Raw genomic sequence first — 21,009 nt, 5'->3', positions numbered from 1 at the left:
TTATAGAATTTTTTATTTATTTTTCTATATTTTTGTTTCATATTATGTAATCGTGTAATAAATTCTTACATTTTAAAATTAAGCGCTCCTTGTCTGGACAAGTCAGTACATATTTACTATTATTGGCCATTTAGGACATTTTTAACTGTGTTAATTGACGATGTTTTCAGGCTATATATTTTAATAGACCAGGTAGGATTATCAGATTAATTCATGTTTAGGAGCACTTTTCAAGGTACCACTACACTAGATAGGACTATTAATTCTTGTGCGCCTGAAACATATATGTCACCATATATTTCTGTGCATTTCTAATAATTACATTTACAGCTCTTGGGTCTGTAATGTAATTATTTTCTTTCTTAGCCACTAACCTTAAATTCTTATGCACCCAAACCAAAGTTGCAATCTTCTTCAACCACGGTAGCGTCTTTTGCCGTAGTTGCGTCTGTCACTTTACGCTAATGTTAATATCAGCCCTTCCTCTGGTATACAAGCTTCAGTCCGAATGTGCAAGGACTGGGATGCCAACTTTGTGCATCTATAGATGCTGTAATACCACTTTGGTGCATCTTTAGGCACCACCATCAGTACATCAGCATCAGCCCTAAGCTAGGTGTAGGTGCAATTTTTTTTTCCTGAGTATTGCATCCAGTGTGAGCAATTACGTGTTTGTGTGTGCAAACACTTCAGCAACACACCCATAAAATGGACCATCACCCAGGAATGCCCAATACATTTTCATTATACTTCTCCATGCATGCTTCTGAAATTGCAACTTTGCATGAACACAATTGGGATGCATGTGCGGTATGACTTAGATGTATGCGCAGTAAAAAAAAATCGTGCAACCACATCTGACGTTGACATAGCATGCAACTGCAGAGTGTCAGCATGCAACATAGAGCCTGATTCAGAGTTGTACGGTATTGGGTAGCTGCATGGAAGCACCTGTGCAGTACCGTACAACTAATATGCTAATGCACCAGGAGGTGTCTGTTGTCAATAAATGCCTCCTGTCAGCATCACAGATCCATGTGCTGCATCCAAAAATGCAGCATCAGATCTTCTGCAAGACCGTAAGTAATCTGAGTTACTCAGATTTTCCTCGCAGCTCTATAGCCAAGGCCAGGAAGTCTGCAGTGGATGATGCAGACCCTGGCCTTGGCACTCCTAGAAATAGGGGAGCATCACGCCCCCGTTTTCCAGAACGGATGCCAGCCCCACCCTCTCCCAGCCCCCTAATGGCTGCAGACTGTCAATCAGGCTGCGACTCAGGGGGCACTACAAGAGATCTCGCAGTAGAGACCGACGCATGCGCAGTACCGATCCTGTGCATGCGCCAATCTCAAACCAGCAGGTTTGTGTACCACTCTAAATCAGGCCCTTAGTCTGAAATGCATCTGACAAGCCCACCTAATTCCTAAATGGGAATGACGTGTAACCTAAGGTTGGAAGTCACATCATACCCTTAAAAAATACTATTTGAGAAATTCTATTACTGAGACACAATTCTGAAATTATTCTAATTTAAAGATAATCTGTTTGACGGACTGGACTCTGGGAGTACAAATCAGCATACCTTTCTTTTTGCCGTCATCTTTTTTTCCTCCATTTGTTTGGAACATGGCTCCAGAGTCTTTCTTTTTTGTTTTTACTCCATTATTTTTTGCTGGTATGTTGCTTTTAATTCCTGCAAGACATGAAAAATAAATTAATGATCAATTTTAATCAATTCTAACTTTGTAGTAATATATTATCAGCATGTGCCAGGCAGTGTAGAGATACCAGAGCTTCATTCCACAGCTGAATTCTTATGCAGTTATAGCCATGACAATTAGTGCTTTCTCCCCTACTATTTTCGTGTTGCTTATTGAATTTCAGTATATATATATATAAATAATAAAAAGTGTATTTTTTTTCTGTGTGCGTGTGCGTTAGTCACACTTATTATCATCAGACAGCAACCTAGTGCTGCCTGTGTCGTTGATTGCTGCTGCCTCAGTCATGGGTGCTCCGGGCCCCAAGTTCTGGACAAAAAAAACAAAAACAAATAAAAAGTGTTTTTTTTCTGTGTGTGCGTTAGCTGCACTTATTATCAGACAGCAACCTAGTGCTGCCTATGTCGTCAATCGCTGCTGCCTCGGTCAGGGGTGCTTTGGGCCCCAAGTTCTGGACAAAAACAAATATATATATAATAAAAAGTGTATTTTTTTCTGTGTGTGCATGTGCGTTAGCCACACTTATTATCATCAGATAACAACCTAGTGCTGCCTGTGTCGTCGATTGATGCTGCCTCGGTCAGGGGTGCTCCGGGCCCCAAGTTCTGGACAAAAAAAAAAATATAATAAAAAGTGTCTTTTTTCCTGTGTGTGCGTGTGTGTTAGCCGCACTTATTATCATCAGACAGCAACCTAGTGCTGCCTGTGTCATCGATCGCTGCTGCCTTGGTCAGGGGTGCTCCGGGCCCCAAGTTCTGGACAAAAAATAAAATATATAATAAAAAGTGTTGTTTTTTTCTGTGTGTGCATGTGCGTTGGCCACACTTATTATCAGACAGCAACCTAGGGCTAGTATTTTATTTCATGTTATAACTACCATTTATTTTTATTTTTTTTTTAATTTTATTTTTAACTTCATTCATTTTTTAATATCAGTCTCACCATTTTTTAATTTTGCCATTAATAAAAAGATATTTTACAATACACACACACACCCAAGGATGTGCATACTTGGCAATTATCCAGCCGCCTCCTCCGATATCCAGCTAGAAGGCTTATTTGATTGACATGAAACACAAGCCAATCAGCAAGCTAACAACAGGTTAAAAGGAGAACAAGTGCAATCCTGAAGCACCTTGACAAAGTCCGAAAGGATGAAACGCGTTGGTGTCCACAACCCTATTGACGTCACCAGGCAGTGAGCACGGTAATTGAACTCCACGAGGAAGCGGTGTTTAGACGGTCGCAGGACTACCACAGTAGGAGGCTGTCCTGGCGCATCGTACATTTCACTAACGGTGAGCGGAGCAGACAAGCAGCTGACTGAACAGCAGGAGTCCGGACCAGGCTAACCCCGCACGGAGGAGCATAGGGAAAGGTAGGGTCAGCACTTACACCCTTGCCATACCGCCGCACAGTCACGGGTACAACTGATTTCCAGGACTATTAACTCTTCACAGAAAGCGCTATATACATCTATTGTGACATTGTATGTTGAGTGTTGTTTGTCTCACCTCAGCTGGTATAGCATTCCACCGTATTACATATGTATTGTTAGTTCCAACAGCGCTTCTTTTACTTGATTTAATTGACTCTATGCTTTGTCAGTGTGTCTGTGTGTGTGTGACTCTAGGCTTTGTCAGTGTGTGTGTGTGTGACTCTAGGCTTTGTCAGTGTGTGTGTGACTCTAGGCTTTGTCAGTGTGTGTGTGTGTAGGCTTTGTCAGTGCAGTGTGTGTGTGTGTCTAGGCTTTGTCAGTCTGTGTGTGTGTGTGTTTGTCAGTGCAGTTTGTGTGTATGTGTGTGTGTTGGCTTTGTCAGTGTGGGTGTGTAGTGTTAGGTGTGTGTGTAGGCTTTTTCAGTGCAGTGATTGCGTGTGTCAGTGTATGCATTTAGGCTTTGTCAGTGTGCGTGTATATGTCACTGTGTGTGATTGCAGTGCCGCCTTTTTTAATTTCTTCGAGGAGCTGAAAAGCTCCACATAAATATAGTCAAGTAGACGGCACTCCAAATAAAGTTCAATAGCCGGGGTGCAGAGCGCTCAGTCTTGAACATACAATCAGATACAGGAAGCATTCCTCGGGTACTCAATAATCCAAGCTTGTTAATCTATTACTATGCAATGATTCAGATGCAATTATTACATATTTCATCGAGGCTTTGCCAAAATACGTAATAAATTCATCTGAAATGTTGCACAGTAATAGATTAACAAGATTGGATTATTGAGTACCCGAGGAGCGCTACCTGTATGTGGTTAGATTTTTTGACATTGGTTTTGTAACCAAGTATTGGAAACCCCCCTTTCAAAATCCTGCGTTTGCCACTGGATTTACAACCTACAAACACTCCAACCAAAAGGTCTAAATATAGATTTCGAACTGGCTAGCTTCCTCAAAGACAAGTAACAATTTGTACCCAAGCATGGTTTGCACATCTCTCACATTTGTGGAATATACAATCAAACCTCCCTGATAATGCCCAAATACTTCCAAACTTGGAAGCTAAACAGAGTAGGGCCTGGCTAATATTATCAGGGAGACCTGTAAGAATACCGGGTATTGTATACCCGGATGAGAGACAGAAAAACCTAATAGGAGTAAACTTTGTTATGATAGAAGATGCAAACAAGTAATGTTATAAAAAATAAATTCAACACATTTCTAACAAATTAGAACACTATGAACAAAATAAGATCTAAATACAATCACTGTGTATTCTGGGGGCACATCTGAAATCATCCTGAGAGTCCACATTATAGAATATGTATCTAGATTAAAAAATAAGTCAAATGCAGACTACCATGCACTGCATAACTCATTGAATTTGGCCTTACAAAATCATATGGATAACCCATGTGATGAGATGTTAGTTAGGTACACTGAAGCCCAACAGCTATTAAATGATTTTTTACTGTCGCAAGCCCAAAGGAATTTAGTTTTTTCCAAATTTAAATATTATAAATGGGGAAATAAGACAGGCCACCTCCTGGCAACAATTTCCAAATGTAAGTCATATAAACAATATATATATAATGGCGATACGTCACCCCCAAACTAATCAAATATTGACTGATTCCAAGAATATTCTGAAACAATTTGAAAGTTATTTTAGTACCCTATATTCAACCCTTCCATTTGATGCAGATCATCTAGCCGAATAATGCAAGAAGCACGTTTGCCTAGCCTATCCATAGAGCAGTCTGAATCGCTCGGTTTGCCAGTTTCGCTTTTAGAAGTTAGTTCAGCTATTTCTCAGCTACATCTCCATAAGTCCCCAGAATGGCTTGTCAAATGAGTTTTACAAGATACTCCAACCACACATAGCCCCTACTTTAGTAGAGCTATTCAATAATATCTTGCAGAACCATACACCCTTTTCCTATTTTAAAACTGCGTATACTATTTTGATCCCCAAGCCCAATCGAAACCCCCAGGAAATAGATACATACAGACCAATATGTATCTATTGGTCTTGGATATAAAAATATTTGCCAAACTCATGGCAGATTGCAATGCATACTCCCTCAAATACTAACGTCACATCAATTAGGATTTGGGCGAAACACACACTCTGTTAAAGACATAAGCTCAGCCATAGCAGCAACAATTGCCTCTTCACAATCACCTGCTTCTAAAAATGTACTACTGTTTAGACACAACAAAAGCTTTCGACACAGTTCTCTGGCCACATCTATATTCGGTCTTAGAGCTAGAAACTTTCCCTCTTTGTTTATTGACCTATTCCATTATCTACATGCCTCGCCAACTAACATCTTACAAATCAACGGCCACAACAGTACCCCAATTACTACAGTATGTTTTGAGGAACTCATCAGGGTTACCCCCAGTCTCCAATTCTTTTAACCTGGCGAAAGATCCTTTGTTACATCTTTTGCAAAATGATTTAGAATTTCAAGGGATCAAGATAGGAAATAAAGAAATTAAACTCACCGCCTTTGCAGATGATATTTTGCTTTATATATCAAACCCAGCAGAGTAACTGCCTAAAATATTTCATATTTTAAAGCAATTTGGAGATTGCTCGGGATTTCAAGGCAATTGGTGAAAATCGGTAGCACTTCGATTGGGTTCCAGAAACTTTTTGGAAAATGGTTTGGGGGAGGCTGAACTAAAATGGAGATCGGACTTTATAACCTATTTAGAGATTGTTATACCATGGAAGCCAAGTCTTCTGTATGAACTAAACTACACATCTGCTATACGAGGGGTGTCTGCTGAGCTGGAAAGCCACTATCCTATATAGGCAGGGCAAATTTAATCAAGATGGTGTCATTCCCTTGATTGTTATATTTGTTCCAAGTTTTACCCTTAATGTTGACACCCAAGGACACCCAACACCTTAATTTCTTATTTCGGAAGTTCATATGGAAGGGCAAACGTCCTCGTATTGGGCTTATAAAGTTACAACAAACTGTAACTAATGGGGGAATTAATTTTCCAGGTGTCCAGTTGTATTGTCAGGCAGTCCATCTCAGATACCTCAAGGATTGGCTACATTGCCATGATAACTATGCAGTTACCTCTCTGGAAAGGGAATTTCTTCAGGGGGGTGATCTAATATCTTTCTTTCATTTATATGATCAAGAAGTTTTACCCCAATATTGTGATGACCCTTTACTATGGTCTGTCAGAAAATTATGGCACGTCACATGCCACAAATATAATTTAAATATCAAATCCAGATTTTCAAGAAGGGCGAGCCGGATACCCTTTTACTATCTGGAGAGTAGGCGGAGTGACCAATGTAGGGTGCATGGTAAATATGGAGGCCCACCGACCCCTCACATTCCGAGAGATGTCTGAAAAATATCCAGTGATAACTGGATACCCAGTAGCATTTTTATTGGCACAGCACTATGTCAGCCTGGTAATAAGACATCTTTCTTCTGTTGACTGGGATAGTTTACTGGATGTTGAGACAACGATCTCAGAATAGAGGGGCAATTTCTTCAGCTTATAATTGGCTTCAAAGCTCGTTAGATCACACCAAATCTCAGAGAGGTATTGTGGTTTGGACCTCTCAAATTCCGAGTCTGCAGGTGGATGAATTGCTAGATGCACATTACAAAGCCTGTAGATCATTTCCTTCTGTTTTGTATACGGAAATGTTCCTTAACATATTACACAGAATGTATCTTTCCCCACATAGGAGATTTTTGATCAGTTTATGTATCTGATTCGCATCATTGTTTCAAATGTGGAAATCCCCAAGCAGACCTAAAACAATGCCTTTGGGATTGCCCCATAATACGTAAATTTTGGATTGATGTTTGTTCATATTCAGTAACACATTTAGGGGTTTATTTATCAAGCAGTGAAAAACTTAGTGATGCGGACCAGTGGAGAAGTTGCCCATGGCAACCAATCAGCTTTGAAGTAACATTTATTAAGTACAGTTTATATAATAATAGGTAGGAGCTGATTGGTTGCCATGGGCAACTTCTCCACTGGTCCGCTTCACTAGTTTTTCACTGATTGATAAATAAACCTATTAATCAATTACTTACCTCTAAATCCAGAGTGGGCACTGTTTGGGATTATTTCCAGTGATTTGCGTATAACGAGAGGAAGCCGTAAACTATTGTTGGCAATGAGTGCTGCGGCGAGGAAATTCATCCTGCAGAGCTGGATTCAATGGAAACGAACTTCTATGAGTCTTTTCAAAGCTAAACTTTTCTATCTCTTTAGTATGGAGAGGGTGGGAACTACTTTGGAAAGGGAGACAAAGGTTGAACGTTTATTCGCAGTATGGGAGAGTTACATTGCAACCCTTTCTACAGCTGTTAAAACTCAGATATGTAACTCGTTTTCAAACACCTCATGGTTTATGCATCGTATAGTGGATAACGATCCTCCAATAGTTTTGTAAATCTAGATTATAAATATTAATTTATAGACAACATTTCAAGGGTACTGCTTGAGGAGGAAATGTGGGGGTGGGAATAGGCGAACAAACAAAGACATCTTTTGTTATATTCTTTTTTGAATTTTTTTTTTGTATTGTCTGTTCAATATGGTTCCCTTTTTATGAAGGTACAATGTCAGAAACAGTGTTTGTTATACAATACGTTGGTCTATGATATTTGAATTATTTAATGTATTCCTGAAAAGACACAATTTGTACTAATATTAATTATTATTTTTTTACTATTTTATATACTGTTTATTAATATGCATTGCTTTAATAAATAAAGTGTTAATAAAAATACAATCACTGTTCTCCTCTGCAAATATACATTTATTGATAATAAAACCCCCTTCCAAAAAAAAATCAGAGAAATCGAATTAATCAAAAAATAAAAAGTATTAAAATCTAGATTACCAACTGATCAAAAAATAATGGAAACTAATTTGTTTAATCATACTAAAATTTCCATCAGTAAATTACAAAGTATTATATACAAATTAACTGTCAACATTCCATTTCTGAAGCTACCAATAATACATTTCTGTTCTGCATTGCTGAACAAATCTAACAAGCAGTAATCACACTTCTGACAAATAAGATACATATAGGAAACAAATGTTTCTGAGCGTACTAACAAATATACATTTATTATCCTAACTTATGGTGCATACACACGATCAGATTTTTCCTTCAGATATGAACGATAACGATTTAAAAATCGTTCAGTCGTTCATATCTGATGGAAAATCGTTCATATCTGACATGCCTGAACGATGGACGATCAACGATGCGCGTTCCCGATGGTCAGATAACGATTTCTGACATCTGATGTGTTTGCAGTCAGACTTGGACGATTCCATTCATTTTAATGCAGTCAAAAATCGTTCAATCGTTCAAATCGTTCAAATCGTTCAATCGTTCAGTCGTTCATCTGACAAATCTGACAAGTCTGACAAATCTGACCGTGTGTATGCTCCATTACACTATAGTTGAAACATTATAAACTGCATCCCTTTTCTTTATAAGCTGGAAACATTTTATTTTATTTAATTGTATCCAATGCATGCTGGAAACTCTGCAGTGCTACAAATTGATACTAAGATAGATCTGATGACTGACACCAAACACATTGGACCGAACTCACATTATACACAGTGCTATACTAACTTGCCCCAGGAGACCCATCTGGCTTGGAGCTCAGCCGAGATATGGGGACGCCGGGCACTACACAGACTGACCGCAGTTCAGAAGATTCTCAATCACCCACCTCTCGGAGTAGTCCACCTGAACAGCTGATGAGAAGAGTCCCTGTTTCTAGGACATTTAAAGTAAATTGTACTTCATGGTACAGGTAATAAGTGAACCTTAAAATCATTGCACTTCACGCTACAGGATAAAGTGAACTTCTTTTCATGAACTAAATGACCAACCTGCAAATTTCATTTTGCTTTTATTCATCTTGATTCATGTCATGCAGAATTTTTAACAGTTTTATGTCAAATTTTCATGTCAATTTATATGTGATTTTTAATTTATATGTTTTATTACACTAGAATAAATACTCTCAATATACCCCAGTTTTACCCTTTTTTTCAAATTACCTCCTAGTATATCCATTAGTCACACAACCAGTGGCATAGTGGAATTTAATCCACATTTACACAGAAGCATAATCTCTATATATTTGCCCCATCATAATCACAATCTTTAATCATAGCAACCTAGTGCTGCCTGTGTCATCAATCGCTGCTGCCTCAGTCAGGGGTGCTCAGGGCCCCAAGTTCTGGACAAAAAAAAATAAAATATAATAAAAGAGTGTATTTTTTTTCTGTGTGTGCATGTGTGTTAGGCTCACTTATTATCATCCGACAGCAACCTAGTACTGCCTGTGTCGTCAATCACTGCTGCCTCGGTCAGTGGTGCTCCAGGCCCCAAGTTCTGGACAAAAAAATATATATATAATAAAAGTGTATTTTTTTTTTCTGTGTGTGCATTAGCTGCAACTTGGCAACACTATTGCTGCTTGCTTGGTGACTCTGCTGCAAGACCGTAGTGAATATGGAGTGCAGTCACATGACAGGAGAGCAAGAACCACATGTTGTAGCTACCGGCAGCAGTCATGATGATGCAAGGCCGTCAACGTCCTTGTCCTCTATGAAGGCCGATGCCCCAGGGCTTAAGTCAGGCCATGGACATGGAAAAGCAACTTCTTTTACTTTATTAAAGAAAATAAAAATCTAAAGCCAAGTTGACTTTAGATAAACAAGAACTTGGCAGTATGCCATTCACTATATGAAGTGGCAATGAAAGGATAAGGCCTTGGCCTATTTTTATGACTGGTGGTTCTAGTGATGATAGCCCTTCTGCTTGTTGTCGTAGTGGTGGCACTATAAAAAAAAATTTAATTAATTTTCTAAAAAGTTGTTAAGAAGAAGATGAGTAAGACATCTCCGGAAGAACCAACTATGTGCTCTGAGAAATCAAAATCACAAATCCCCGAGGAGAGTGCAAGTGTGTCCGCATTGCCATGTGTGAGCCCTTTCAAATAGTGTACTTGAGGATCCTTCTTCCAACATTTGTGTGCCCTCTGTAAATGTGGGGAAGGGCAATCAACATATTGCTGCCGTAGTCATTGAGGATGCTTCTGTGGAATTGCACATGGAGGATGAGGAGGATATTTCGGTAGTTGCCGCTAAGGATGATGAGGATGTTGATGATGATGTTGATGCCGAGTATGTCGTTTGTGTAAGTCAGGCAACAGTTGTTGCCCATTGATGTTGTCATGCCGGGGCAAAAGACAAAAAAATCCACTTCTCACATGTGGAATTATTTCCACCCAAATCAGGACAACAGTTGTTAAGCCATCTGTAACTGATGCCAAGCAAGAGTGAGTAGAGGTAAGGACCTTAACCATCTAGGAACCTCCTCCTTGTTACATCACTTGGAGCTCATTCATCAAATTCCACAGCGTATGCCGCCAAGTTCCAAAACTGAAAACGTAACAATCAATCCAGTGTCACCTACCTGCTCCCTCTCTGTGGTATCCAAGCGCCTTTGATCTCTATCACCAACACCTGCATCATCAACATCCTCATTCGTCATTGGAAGTAGTCCTGCTGCATCCAATGTTATAAGCATGATTGACTCCTCTCCTATCTGTGATTCCTCAGAAGGATCCTTGATGACTACGCCTGTTGCTGCTGCTGCTGCTGTTGCTGTGAGTGGATCTTCATCCCAGAAGGGGGCCAGGAGGAAGACTGCTTGTAGTACTGTAACCAAACAATTAACTGTCAAACAATCCTTTGCAAGGGCGAACAAGTATGACAGCAGTCACCCAGTTGCACAGCAAATTACTGACGCCATAACAGCTATGCTGGTATTAGATGTACGTCCAGTATACGCCATTGATGCAGTTTTAGAGAGTTAATTGAGGTCCTGTGTCCCCGCTACCAGAATCATTCTAGATTACACTTCGCTAGAACTGCAATTCCCAGTCTGTACAAGGACATTAAAAAAAAACTTATTAATGTCCTCCGAAATGCCAAAAAAAACCACTGATATGTGAACAAGTGGGACAGGGCAAACTAAAGATTACATGACTATGACAACCCTCTGGGTAGGTGTATTGCCTACAACAGCAACAGCAGCATCTACCAAAAGACAGCTGATACAGAGGCAGGCTACTCTTTGTATAACTGGTTTCACTATGAGGCATACCGCTGAGAACCTCTTAGAAAAACTCAGGGAAATCATTGCAAAATGGCTTACCCCACTTGGACTCTCCTCGGGATTTGTGATTCCTGACAATGCCAGCAATATTGTGAAAGCATCACATCTGGGCGAATTCCAACATGTTCCATATTTGGCTCACATTATTAATTTGGTGGTGCAACATTTTAAAAAAAATGACAGGAGCGTGGAGTAGATACTCTCGGTGGCCCGGAAAATTTCGGGACATTTTAGACATTCGGCAACTGCTTGTCGAAGATTGCATGACCAGCAGATACTGTTGAATTTGCCCTGCCATCAGCTGAAGCAAGAGGTAGTAACTAGGTAGAATTCTACCCTCTATATGCTTCAGTGGATGGAGGAGCAGCTAAAGGCCATCCAGGGCTACACAATGGCCTATGACATAGGCCGTGGAGAGGGAATGCACCTTACTCAAGCGCAGTGGAGAATAATTTCCGTGTTGTGTAAGGTTCTCAAACCCTTTGAACTTGCCACACGTGAAGTTAGTTCAGACACTGCCAGCTTGAGTCAGGTCATTCCCCTCATCAGACTTTTGCAAAAACAGCTGGAGAAACTGAAGGAGGAGCTGAAATGGAGCAAGTCTGCTAAGTATGTCGGACAGGTGGATCAAGCCCTTGATTCGCTTTGCAAGGATCCAAGGGTCGTCAATCTTTTGAAATCAGATCAATATATTTTGGCGACAATACAGTAGTTGATCCTAGGTTTAAGTCATACCTTGTGTCTTTTTTTCCAATGGACTTAAATCTGAAAAGATGCAAAGAGCTGTTGGTAAAAAAATTGTCAGCTGAAGCGGCACGTGACATGCCATCATCTCCTCCTTCAGTTTCTGCGGCTGCCAGGAAAAACAAAATTTTCCCTACAGAATCCCTGCTGGTCATGCAGATCAGTCACCAAAAATGACATCTGGTTGGGCCTGAGAGAACTTCCTACTAATAGTGACATGTCTACCGTGACTATGTCTGATACGGTCACCATTCACAGAATGGTGGATGACTATTTTAGGTATAACATCCAAATAGGCATGTCAGACAGTCCCTTTCAGTACTGGCAGGAAAAAGAGGCAATTTGGAGGCCCATACACAAACTGGCTTTGCATTACTTAAGTGTGTACTCTGAAAGAGTTTTCAGTGCAGCTGGCAACCTTGTCAGTGATCAGCGTAGGAGGTTACTTCCTCAAAATGTGGAAAAGATGATGTTCATTAAAATTAATTACAAATTCCACGAGGAAGACACAATTACATAAAAAAAAATACAGAGGCGCCCATCGTGGATTCCAGCGGGGACGAATTAATATTATGTGAAGAAGAGGATGTACACACTGATAGGGATGATGAGGACGAGGACAACATCTGATGTTGTAATGTAAAGCCAGTTTGTGTATGGGATAATTTCCATGTCCAATGCACATTGGCAGCTTGTTTTATGGGGGTCCAAACAAAACAATCATTTCAGGCACAATTGGCACTCCCTGTCGCTGAAATGATTGATTTGTTAAACTGTGAATGTCCTGTTTCATATACAACATAAGGGTGGGTGGGAGGGCCCAAGGACTATTCCATCTTGCACCTCTTTTCTCTGCATTATGTGCTGTTTGGGGCATTGCTGTCTGACATTTTGAATGTGATTGTTTATGAATGTCCAGAAATTGTAATGGACACACTCAGCATCTCCTGTATGTCTCTTTCATTTTTAAAAAATGGCCATATGTTAGTGCCGCCCACTGCTGTCGCTTAGTTTAGTCAGCCAGCTAGCTGGATGCAACATTTTGGCCCTATCCCTAACCTAGATGAAATAATCAATATTGTGAGGTGGTCAAAATTGACTGCAAATTACTGGGAATAAATGTTATTAAGGTTAATAATACTGTAGGAACAAAAACAGGCCCAAATTATGTGGTTTTACCTGTTTTTATCATCTAAAAAAAAATAATCCAAAACCAAAACCAAAACACGCAAGGGTGGTTTTGCAAAACCAGATCCAGACCCAAAACACAAAGGAGATACAGATCCAAAACCGAAAACAAAAACAAAACACGGGGTTCGGCGCACATCCCTAATGGAAATGCCTGAAAATGATTGTTATTAAGGTTAATAATACTGTAGGAACAAAAATAGGTTTTAGCTATTTATATAATTTTCAGAGATGTGCGCCGACCCCCCTGGTTTTATTTTGGTTTTGGATATGGATCTCCCCTGGTTTTGGATCTGATTCTGGTTTTTGGATTTTTTTCCTTGGTGTTTTGTTTTTCGGTTTTGGTTTTGGATCTGTATTTTTTCAAAAAAATTATATAAACAGCTAAAACCACATAATTTGGGCCTGTTTTTGTTCCTACAGTATTATTAACCTTGATAACAATCATTTTCAGGCATTTCTAGGCATGTCACAGCTCACAATATTGATTTCACTATGTTTCACCAATACAGGCCAAAGGCTGCAGCGAGGAGAGAGGAAGCAGGTAGATGACACTGGACTTGTTACATTTTGAGTTTTGGAACTTGGCGACATTTCACTTTGATATTTGATGAATGCGCTCCAAGTGATGTAACAAGGAGGAGGTTCCTAGGTGGTTTAGGTCCCTCCCTCTACTCACTCTTGCATGGCAACGGTCACATATGGCTTGACAACTGTTGTCCGGATCGGGTGGAAATAATTCCGCACGTGAGAGGTAGATTTTTTTGTATTTTGTCCCGGCATGACAACAATGGGCTTTGGCTTTTTCAATCCATGGGCAACAGCTGTTGCCTTACTTACACAAAGGACATCCTCGGTATCAACATCCTCATCACCAACATCTTCATCATCAACATCCTCATCATCCTTAGTGCCTTCAACTACCAAAATATCCTCCTCCTCCATGTGCAATTCCACAGAAGCATCTTCAGTGACTACATCTGCAAGATGTTGACTGCCCTTCCCCACATTTACAGAGGGCACACAAATGTTGGAACTTGGAGGATCCTCCAGTACACTAGTATTTAGGTCTGGGTCACACATGGCAACCGTGGACACACTTGCACTCTCCTCGGGGATTTGTGATTTCGATTTCTCAGGGCACACAGTTGTTTTTTCCGAAGGGCTATCAGTATCAGCAGTCTTCTTAAAGAAAGGCCAAGGCGTTATCCTTTCCTTGCCACTTCATGTAGTGAAGGGCATATTGCCAATTTTTTTTTTCTTAACTTCAGTACAAGTAGCTTTACCATATCGATGGTGTGACTTAAGCCCTGGGGCATGGGCCTTCTTAGAGGATGAGGAAGTTGACGGCCTTGCACTGCTGGCGGCAGCTACAACATGTGGTTCTTGGCCTTGCTCTCCTGTCATGTGACAGCCCTCCATATTTTCTGTGGTCTTGAAGCAGTGTCACAAGCACCAATAGTGTAGCCAAGGTGCGGTTACGAAATTCACACACGTGCAGTCGTGCACACACGCAAAAATATTAGCCAAAAAAAGACAATTGATTTTAATTTTTTTTCAGCTCCAGAACTTGGGCCCAGAGCAGTGATTGATCACAACTGGAGTGGAGCAGCACTAGATTGCAACTTGTGTTGCTGGCTGGATCTTGTGCCGTTAAGCCTAAAACGCACGCACACACACAGACAGTAAACGATCAAAAAAAAGACAATTGATTTTAAGTCTTTTTATGCTCAAGAACTTGGGCCCAGAGAAGTGATTGATCATGACTGGAGTGGGGCAGCACTATTTTGCTACTTGCTATGCTGGCTGGATCTTGTGCGGTTAAGCCTAACACGCACGCACACACACAGACAGTAAAAGATAAAAAGACAATTGATTTTAATTTTTTTATGCTCAAGAACTTGGGCCCAGAGCAGTGATTGATCACGACTGGAGTGGGGCAGCACTTGGTTGCAACTTGCGTTGCTGGCTGGATCTTGTGCGGTTAAGCCTAACACACATGCACACACACAGACAGTAAAAGTTCGAAAAAAAAGACAATTGATTTTAATTTTTTTATGCTACTTGGGCCCAGAGCACCGATTGATCACGACTGGAGTCAGGCAGCACTAGGTTGCAACTTGCGTTGCTGGCTGGATCTTGTGTGGCTAAGCCTAACACGCACAGACACACAGACAATTATTAGAAAAAGAGACAATTGATTTTTATTTTTTTTCAGCTACAGAACTTGGGCCCAGAGCACAGATTGATCACGACTGGAGTGGGGCAGCACTAGGTTGCGTTGCCGACTTGCTAGATCTTGTGTGGCTAAGCCTAACACGCACAGTCACACAGACAATTATTAGAAGAAAAGACAATTGATTTTAATTTTTTTTCAGCTCCAGAACTTGGGCCCAGAGCAGCGATTGATCACGGCTGGAGTCAGGCAGCACTAGGTTGCAATTTGCATTGCTGGCTGGATATTGTGCGGTTAAGCCTAACACGCACACACACACAGAAAAATATTGCACTAAAAGACACTTTTTTTTTTTTACAATATATATATATATATATATATATATATATATATATATATTTTTTGGGTGTCCAGAACTTGGGCCCAGATGGATGCAGCACCAGCCCAGATGTATTCTGCACCAGCCCAGATGGACACAGCACACAGCAGAGCACCAGCCCAGAATGGATGAGCACTGTAGCACCCCAGGACACAGCAGACAGAAGAACAGCAGCCCAGAATGGATCAGCACTCAGCAGCACCAGCCCGTAATGGATCAGCAGTGCACCAGCCCAGGACACAGGACACAGCACCACTCTCCCAGCCCTACACTACCCACCCTCCCTGTTTAGTCTCCACAGCCGGAGTGAAATGGCGTCCGCCGCCTGGTCCCTATATGCTACATTGATCATAGAGACGTAAACTCGCGAACCGCAAGATTTCTGACTATGATTTTGCCTCAGTTTCGAGATCCGAGTCAGGCGGGAAACTCTGAGCCTGCTTGGATCCGACTCGGATCTGCAAAATTCGGGTGGGCTCGGTTCTCTGAGAACCGAACCCGCTCATCTCTAATAAGTTTTGGGAAAAAATACAGATCCAAAACCAAAACACTAAGGAAAAAAATCCAAATCCAGATCCAGATCCAAAACCAGGGGAGATACAGATTCAAAACCAAAACCAAAACACGGGGGTTGGCGCACATCCCAAGTTAGAAGTGAACTTGAAGTGAGTTGCACTTACAATTGTTTTTCATAGATGTGCTATATTCTTTTAAGCTTCCATATGTCTGGGCCACTGCTCTGTCAAATAGTTTAGCCAGCCAGTTCACTGCAGCCTTTGGCCAATATTTGTGAAAACAATATTGTGAGCTGTGAGATGGTCAAAATTGACTGGATATGACTGGAAATTAATGTTATTTATGTTAGTAATATATAATAAAAATAACAGGTCCAAGTTACATGATTTTAGCTGTTTGTAACATTTTAAAGAAATCCAGATTCAAAACCATAAGCAAAACTGAAACCAAACAATTTGAGGGTGGTTTTGCCAAAACCAAAACACGACAATGATTTAGAAAAAACTAAAACCAAAACCCAGGGGTCTGCGCACATCTCATAGATCACAATTCAGTACCCCAATAACAGTGTCTAGGATCTTTGGCTGTGAACCACCTCCAATTCATTCATTTATTTATACGAATACCACAACCATTTTACACAGTACTTTTCAGAGAATATTGAATTATTCATCATAAGTACAATACCTGCCCCATTGGCGTTTACTGGGCATCATTCAGATGTAGACGTAATGGCGATACTTATGCAGATTGAGCCATTGTTAGCCATTGCGCATCCATGTAAACTGCACTACGCTCGTGCAGCGACTGATTTGAGATTACGCTCGCATAGAGAATGAATTTGCAAAATGAGTGACAGGTAGCATTTGGGGGAGGTAAAGGGTGTGGTTAGAAAAATGCAGGTGTGTGTGACTGTTTCTACACTGTTTTCTGGGCAGCCATAAATTAGCCACCGCGTGTCTGGAGACCCGCTATGTCTGCGACAGCTTAGGATTGCTCAGAAGGCTGATGGCTGTCTTAGATGTTTCTAAGCACTGGACGGTAAGTGGGGGTCTCTAAGCACTGGATCGTGAGTGGGCGTCTCTAAGCACTGGACGGTGAGTGGGCGTCTCTAAGCACTAGACGGTGAGTGGGAGTCTCTAAGCACTGGATCGTGAGTGGGCGTCTCTAAGCACTAGACGGTGAGTGGGAGTCTCTAAGCACTGGATCGTGAGTGGGCGTCTCTAAGCACTGGACGGTGAGTGGGCGTCTCTAAGCACTAGACGGTGAGTGGGAGTCTCTAAGCACTGGATGGTGAGTGGGAGTCTCTAAGCCCTGGACGGTGAGTGGGCATCTCAAAGCACTAGACGGTGAGTGGGAGTCTAAGCACTGGATGGTGAGTGGGAGTCTCTAAGCACTGGACGGTGAGTGGGCGTCTCAAAGCACTAGACGGTGAGTGGGAGTCTCTAAGCACTGGACAGTGAGTGAGTCATTAGCATATTTTCGCAATTGTGTCCACATCTAATTCAGGCCCACAGCCTAAAGTCCACATTTTGTCCTGCCCCATTGGAGCTTACAATCTAAACGCCTTATCTCACAAAAACACACTCTGATAGAAGCCCAGAGGTCACAACCCACAGAACATCCTCACTAAACAGCACCTAATTCTTCTAATGACCAGGAAAGGACAAGGTCAGGGTAGGTAGAAATGGTTCAGAAATGTGTAACAAACTGAGGTAAGGGTCACAATCATAAAAAGGTGAGGAACCAGCATCATAGCTGGGATGGAGAAAATGCATCCCCTACATAAGACTACAGGGAGATTACAGCATTGCTACTAGGCAACTGTGGAGCTGAGGCTGAGCTGCTAATCAGACAAAGAAGGAGAGGGAGAAAGGATCTGGCCATGGAAGGGGCTACAAAACACAGGCCCTTGCCTCTGAATCCTGTCTGCACCTAGGAGATAGGAGGAGGGCTGCTAAGACATACGGTGGGCCCATGTGACACAGGGTGTGCGGCCAAATCTGGGAAGCGTGGACAAACCCACGTATAAAAAATGAAAATTACCATGTGCTCAACGACTAAACACATTTCTCCTTCTCCACAGCTGGCTTGGGCCCCTGCTGGGCACCACAGACAAGCCTGAACCCAGGTAATTAGTACCCCCCCTTCAAGAGCTTACTTGTGAAGGAACATGGCTACATAGTGGGCATTTCCAATGTCCATGCACTGCTCTGGGGACATGGACAAACCCACTATAATACAGTCATGGCATGATGTGGAGTTTCTTTTTGCCCTTTGCACACCCTCACATCAAAACTTGGCTACACTTCTGTCAGTATTGGGACAGAACAGTACAAGGAGGTCACAGAGAATAGTGCACTGCTCATACACAACATTACAAAGATATAACTTACTACTCAGGTAATATAGAAATGCAGCATGTCTCATAGGTATGTGTCTGAATGTGTTCTCACACTTCACTGGTGCTACATAAAATGCACTTATCCAGTCGTGGCTATGTAAATGTGCATACTTGCTTGTGAAGGAGGACACACATAGAGCTGGTGAGAGTGCAAGGGCAGGTTCATTTTCTTTAGTAAACTAATGACACTTAAGGCCCCTACACACTACACGATTTTGTTAACGATTTGGCTGACTCCGATGCATCAGAATAACAAATTGTTAAAATTGTGCAGTGTGTATACACTATATTGTGCAGTCCGGTCATCAGTTGCATCGTCTGATCTTTTGTACATGCAGTCCAACCAGTCGATGCGGCTGACGACCCCATGCAGCTGGGGTCGGTCGGGCACGGGATCGTCCACTGTGTACGTACAGCTGGTAGGTTGTCTGTCACATCGCTGGGCACACTCGTTGTTGAGTATGTACCCAGCTTAACATTAAACATTACATATAAGCCCTTCAGATCCAATAATACTCCAGATCCCTATGTAACCTCTAGATACACTTACAATAGTAATCCATGCACAGAGTGATTTTTGCTGAGAAAAATAGTAATGTTATGAATATTACTGATTGTCTTTAGCATAGTAATACTAATAGCATAGCATTGTAACCCTTTGGGACGGAATGGGTATGAAATACCGCCGGCCGCATGGCCGGCGGTTCGATTCCCGTCAGCGGCAGCCCGACATGAGCAGAGTTCGAAGCAGCGGAAGCCCGACAGCGCTGGAAATCCCGATCGTGGATAGGTGAGTATGTACTAACCTAACCTAACCCCCCCTAACCCTAACCCTCCTTAGGGGTGCCTAACCCAAACTTCCCCCCCAAGTGCCTAACCCTAATCCCCCCTCTAAGTGCCTAACCCTAACCACCCCCTTCCCCACTGCCTAACCCTTCCTCCCCCTAGCCTAACCCTAACCCTCCCAGGGGGGGGTGCCTAACCCTAAGTCCCACCCGGGAGCCCTAAACCTAACCCTCCCCCCGGCGGCTGTCCGCTCGCGGCGCCCGGCATCACTACAATCGGGATGCCGGGCACCGGTCTCCCGGCATCGGGGCAATGCGGGCGTCTACATCAAGACGCCCGGCATTTCACCCTTGCCGGGATATGACAGTCGGGAAGCCAGCTGCCGGTATTTAGGCAGTCGGCTTCCCGATTGCATACCCTTTGGGACCGCATATAGGCCCATATGTAATAGCCTGTGAGTTGCAGGAACCAGCGCAATTCCATATAGCCTGTAGATATAAATTATTGCTGCTTTAACTATACAGGCTAAATTGCCGGAATCATGCCAGTGTGTGCTGTAGCAGATTAATACATATGGACCATAGTCTTTTATAAAGCTTTTTTGTGATTATGATATATAATAGCATTCACGGTTTCCCTGTATATAACTAGAGTTTTGAAGACAAAGATTGCAAATTCCCAAATTTAGTTACCAGCCTGAGGAAGTGGCAATTTGTACGGTAGAAGGCATAGTCATTAGCTAAGGAGGGTCACATTATAGTCATTAGCTAGGGTGGCTCACATTATAGTCATCAGCTAAGGAGGCTCACATTATAGTCACTAGCTAAGGCAGCTCACATTGTAGTCATTAGCTAAGGAGGGTCACATTATAGTCATTAGCTAAGGAGGCTCACATTATAGTCATTAGCTGAGGAGGCTCACATTGTAGTCATTAGCTAAGGAGTCTCACATTATAGTCATCAGCTAAGGAGGCTCACATTATAGTCATCAGCTAAGGAGGCTCATATTATAGTCATTAGCTAAGGAGGCTCACATTATAGTCATTAGCTAACGAGGCTCACATTATAGTCATTAGCTAAGGAGGCTCACATTGTAGTCATTAGCTAAGGAGGCTCACATTATAGTCATCGGCTAAGGAGGCTCACATTACAGTCATTAGCTAAGGAGGCTCACATTATAGTCATTAGCTAAGGAGGCTCACATTATAGTCATCAGCTAAGGAGGCTCACATTATAGTCATCAGCTAAGGAGGCTCATATTATAGTCATCAGCTGAGGAGGCTCACATAATAGTCATTAGGTAAGGAGGCTCACACTGTAGTCATTAGCTAAGGAGGCTCACGTTATAGCCATTAGCTAAGGAGGCTCACATTATAGTCATTAGCTAAGGAGGCTCACATTGTAGTCATTAGCTAAGGAGGCTCACACTGTAGTCAT

At 41.9% G+C, this 21,009-nt stretch overlaps 1 protein-coding gene across 1 annotated transcript in view; it reads right to left on the bottom strand.

Annotated features, from left to right (window-relative positions):
• Positions 1 to 21,009, bottom strand: part of TULP1 (TUB like protein 1) — a 169,548-nt gene that overhangs the window by 85,449 nt on the left and 63,090 nt on the right. Inside the window, exon 5 of the mRNA XM_088463721.1 lies at positions 1,583 to 1,693. Coding sequence (XP_088319847.1) covers positions 1,583 to 1,693 — 111 coding nt within the window. The remainder of the gene's footprint in view (positions 1 to 1,582; positions 1,694 to 21,009) is intronic.

Source organism: Taudactylus pleione, unplaced genomic scaffold (assembly GCF_031769625.1).
Source record: "Taudactylus pleione unplaced genomic scaffold, aTauple2 ptg001437l, whole genome shotgun sequence".
Taxonomy (NCBI): domain Eukaryota; kingdom Metazoa; phylum Chordata; class Amphibia; order Anura; family Myobatrachidae; genus Taudactylus; species Taudactylus pleione.
Note: the sequence above shows the minus strand (reverse complement) of the source record. Positions and strands in the feature narration are given on the sequence as shown.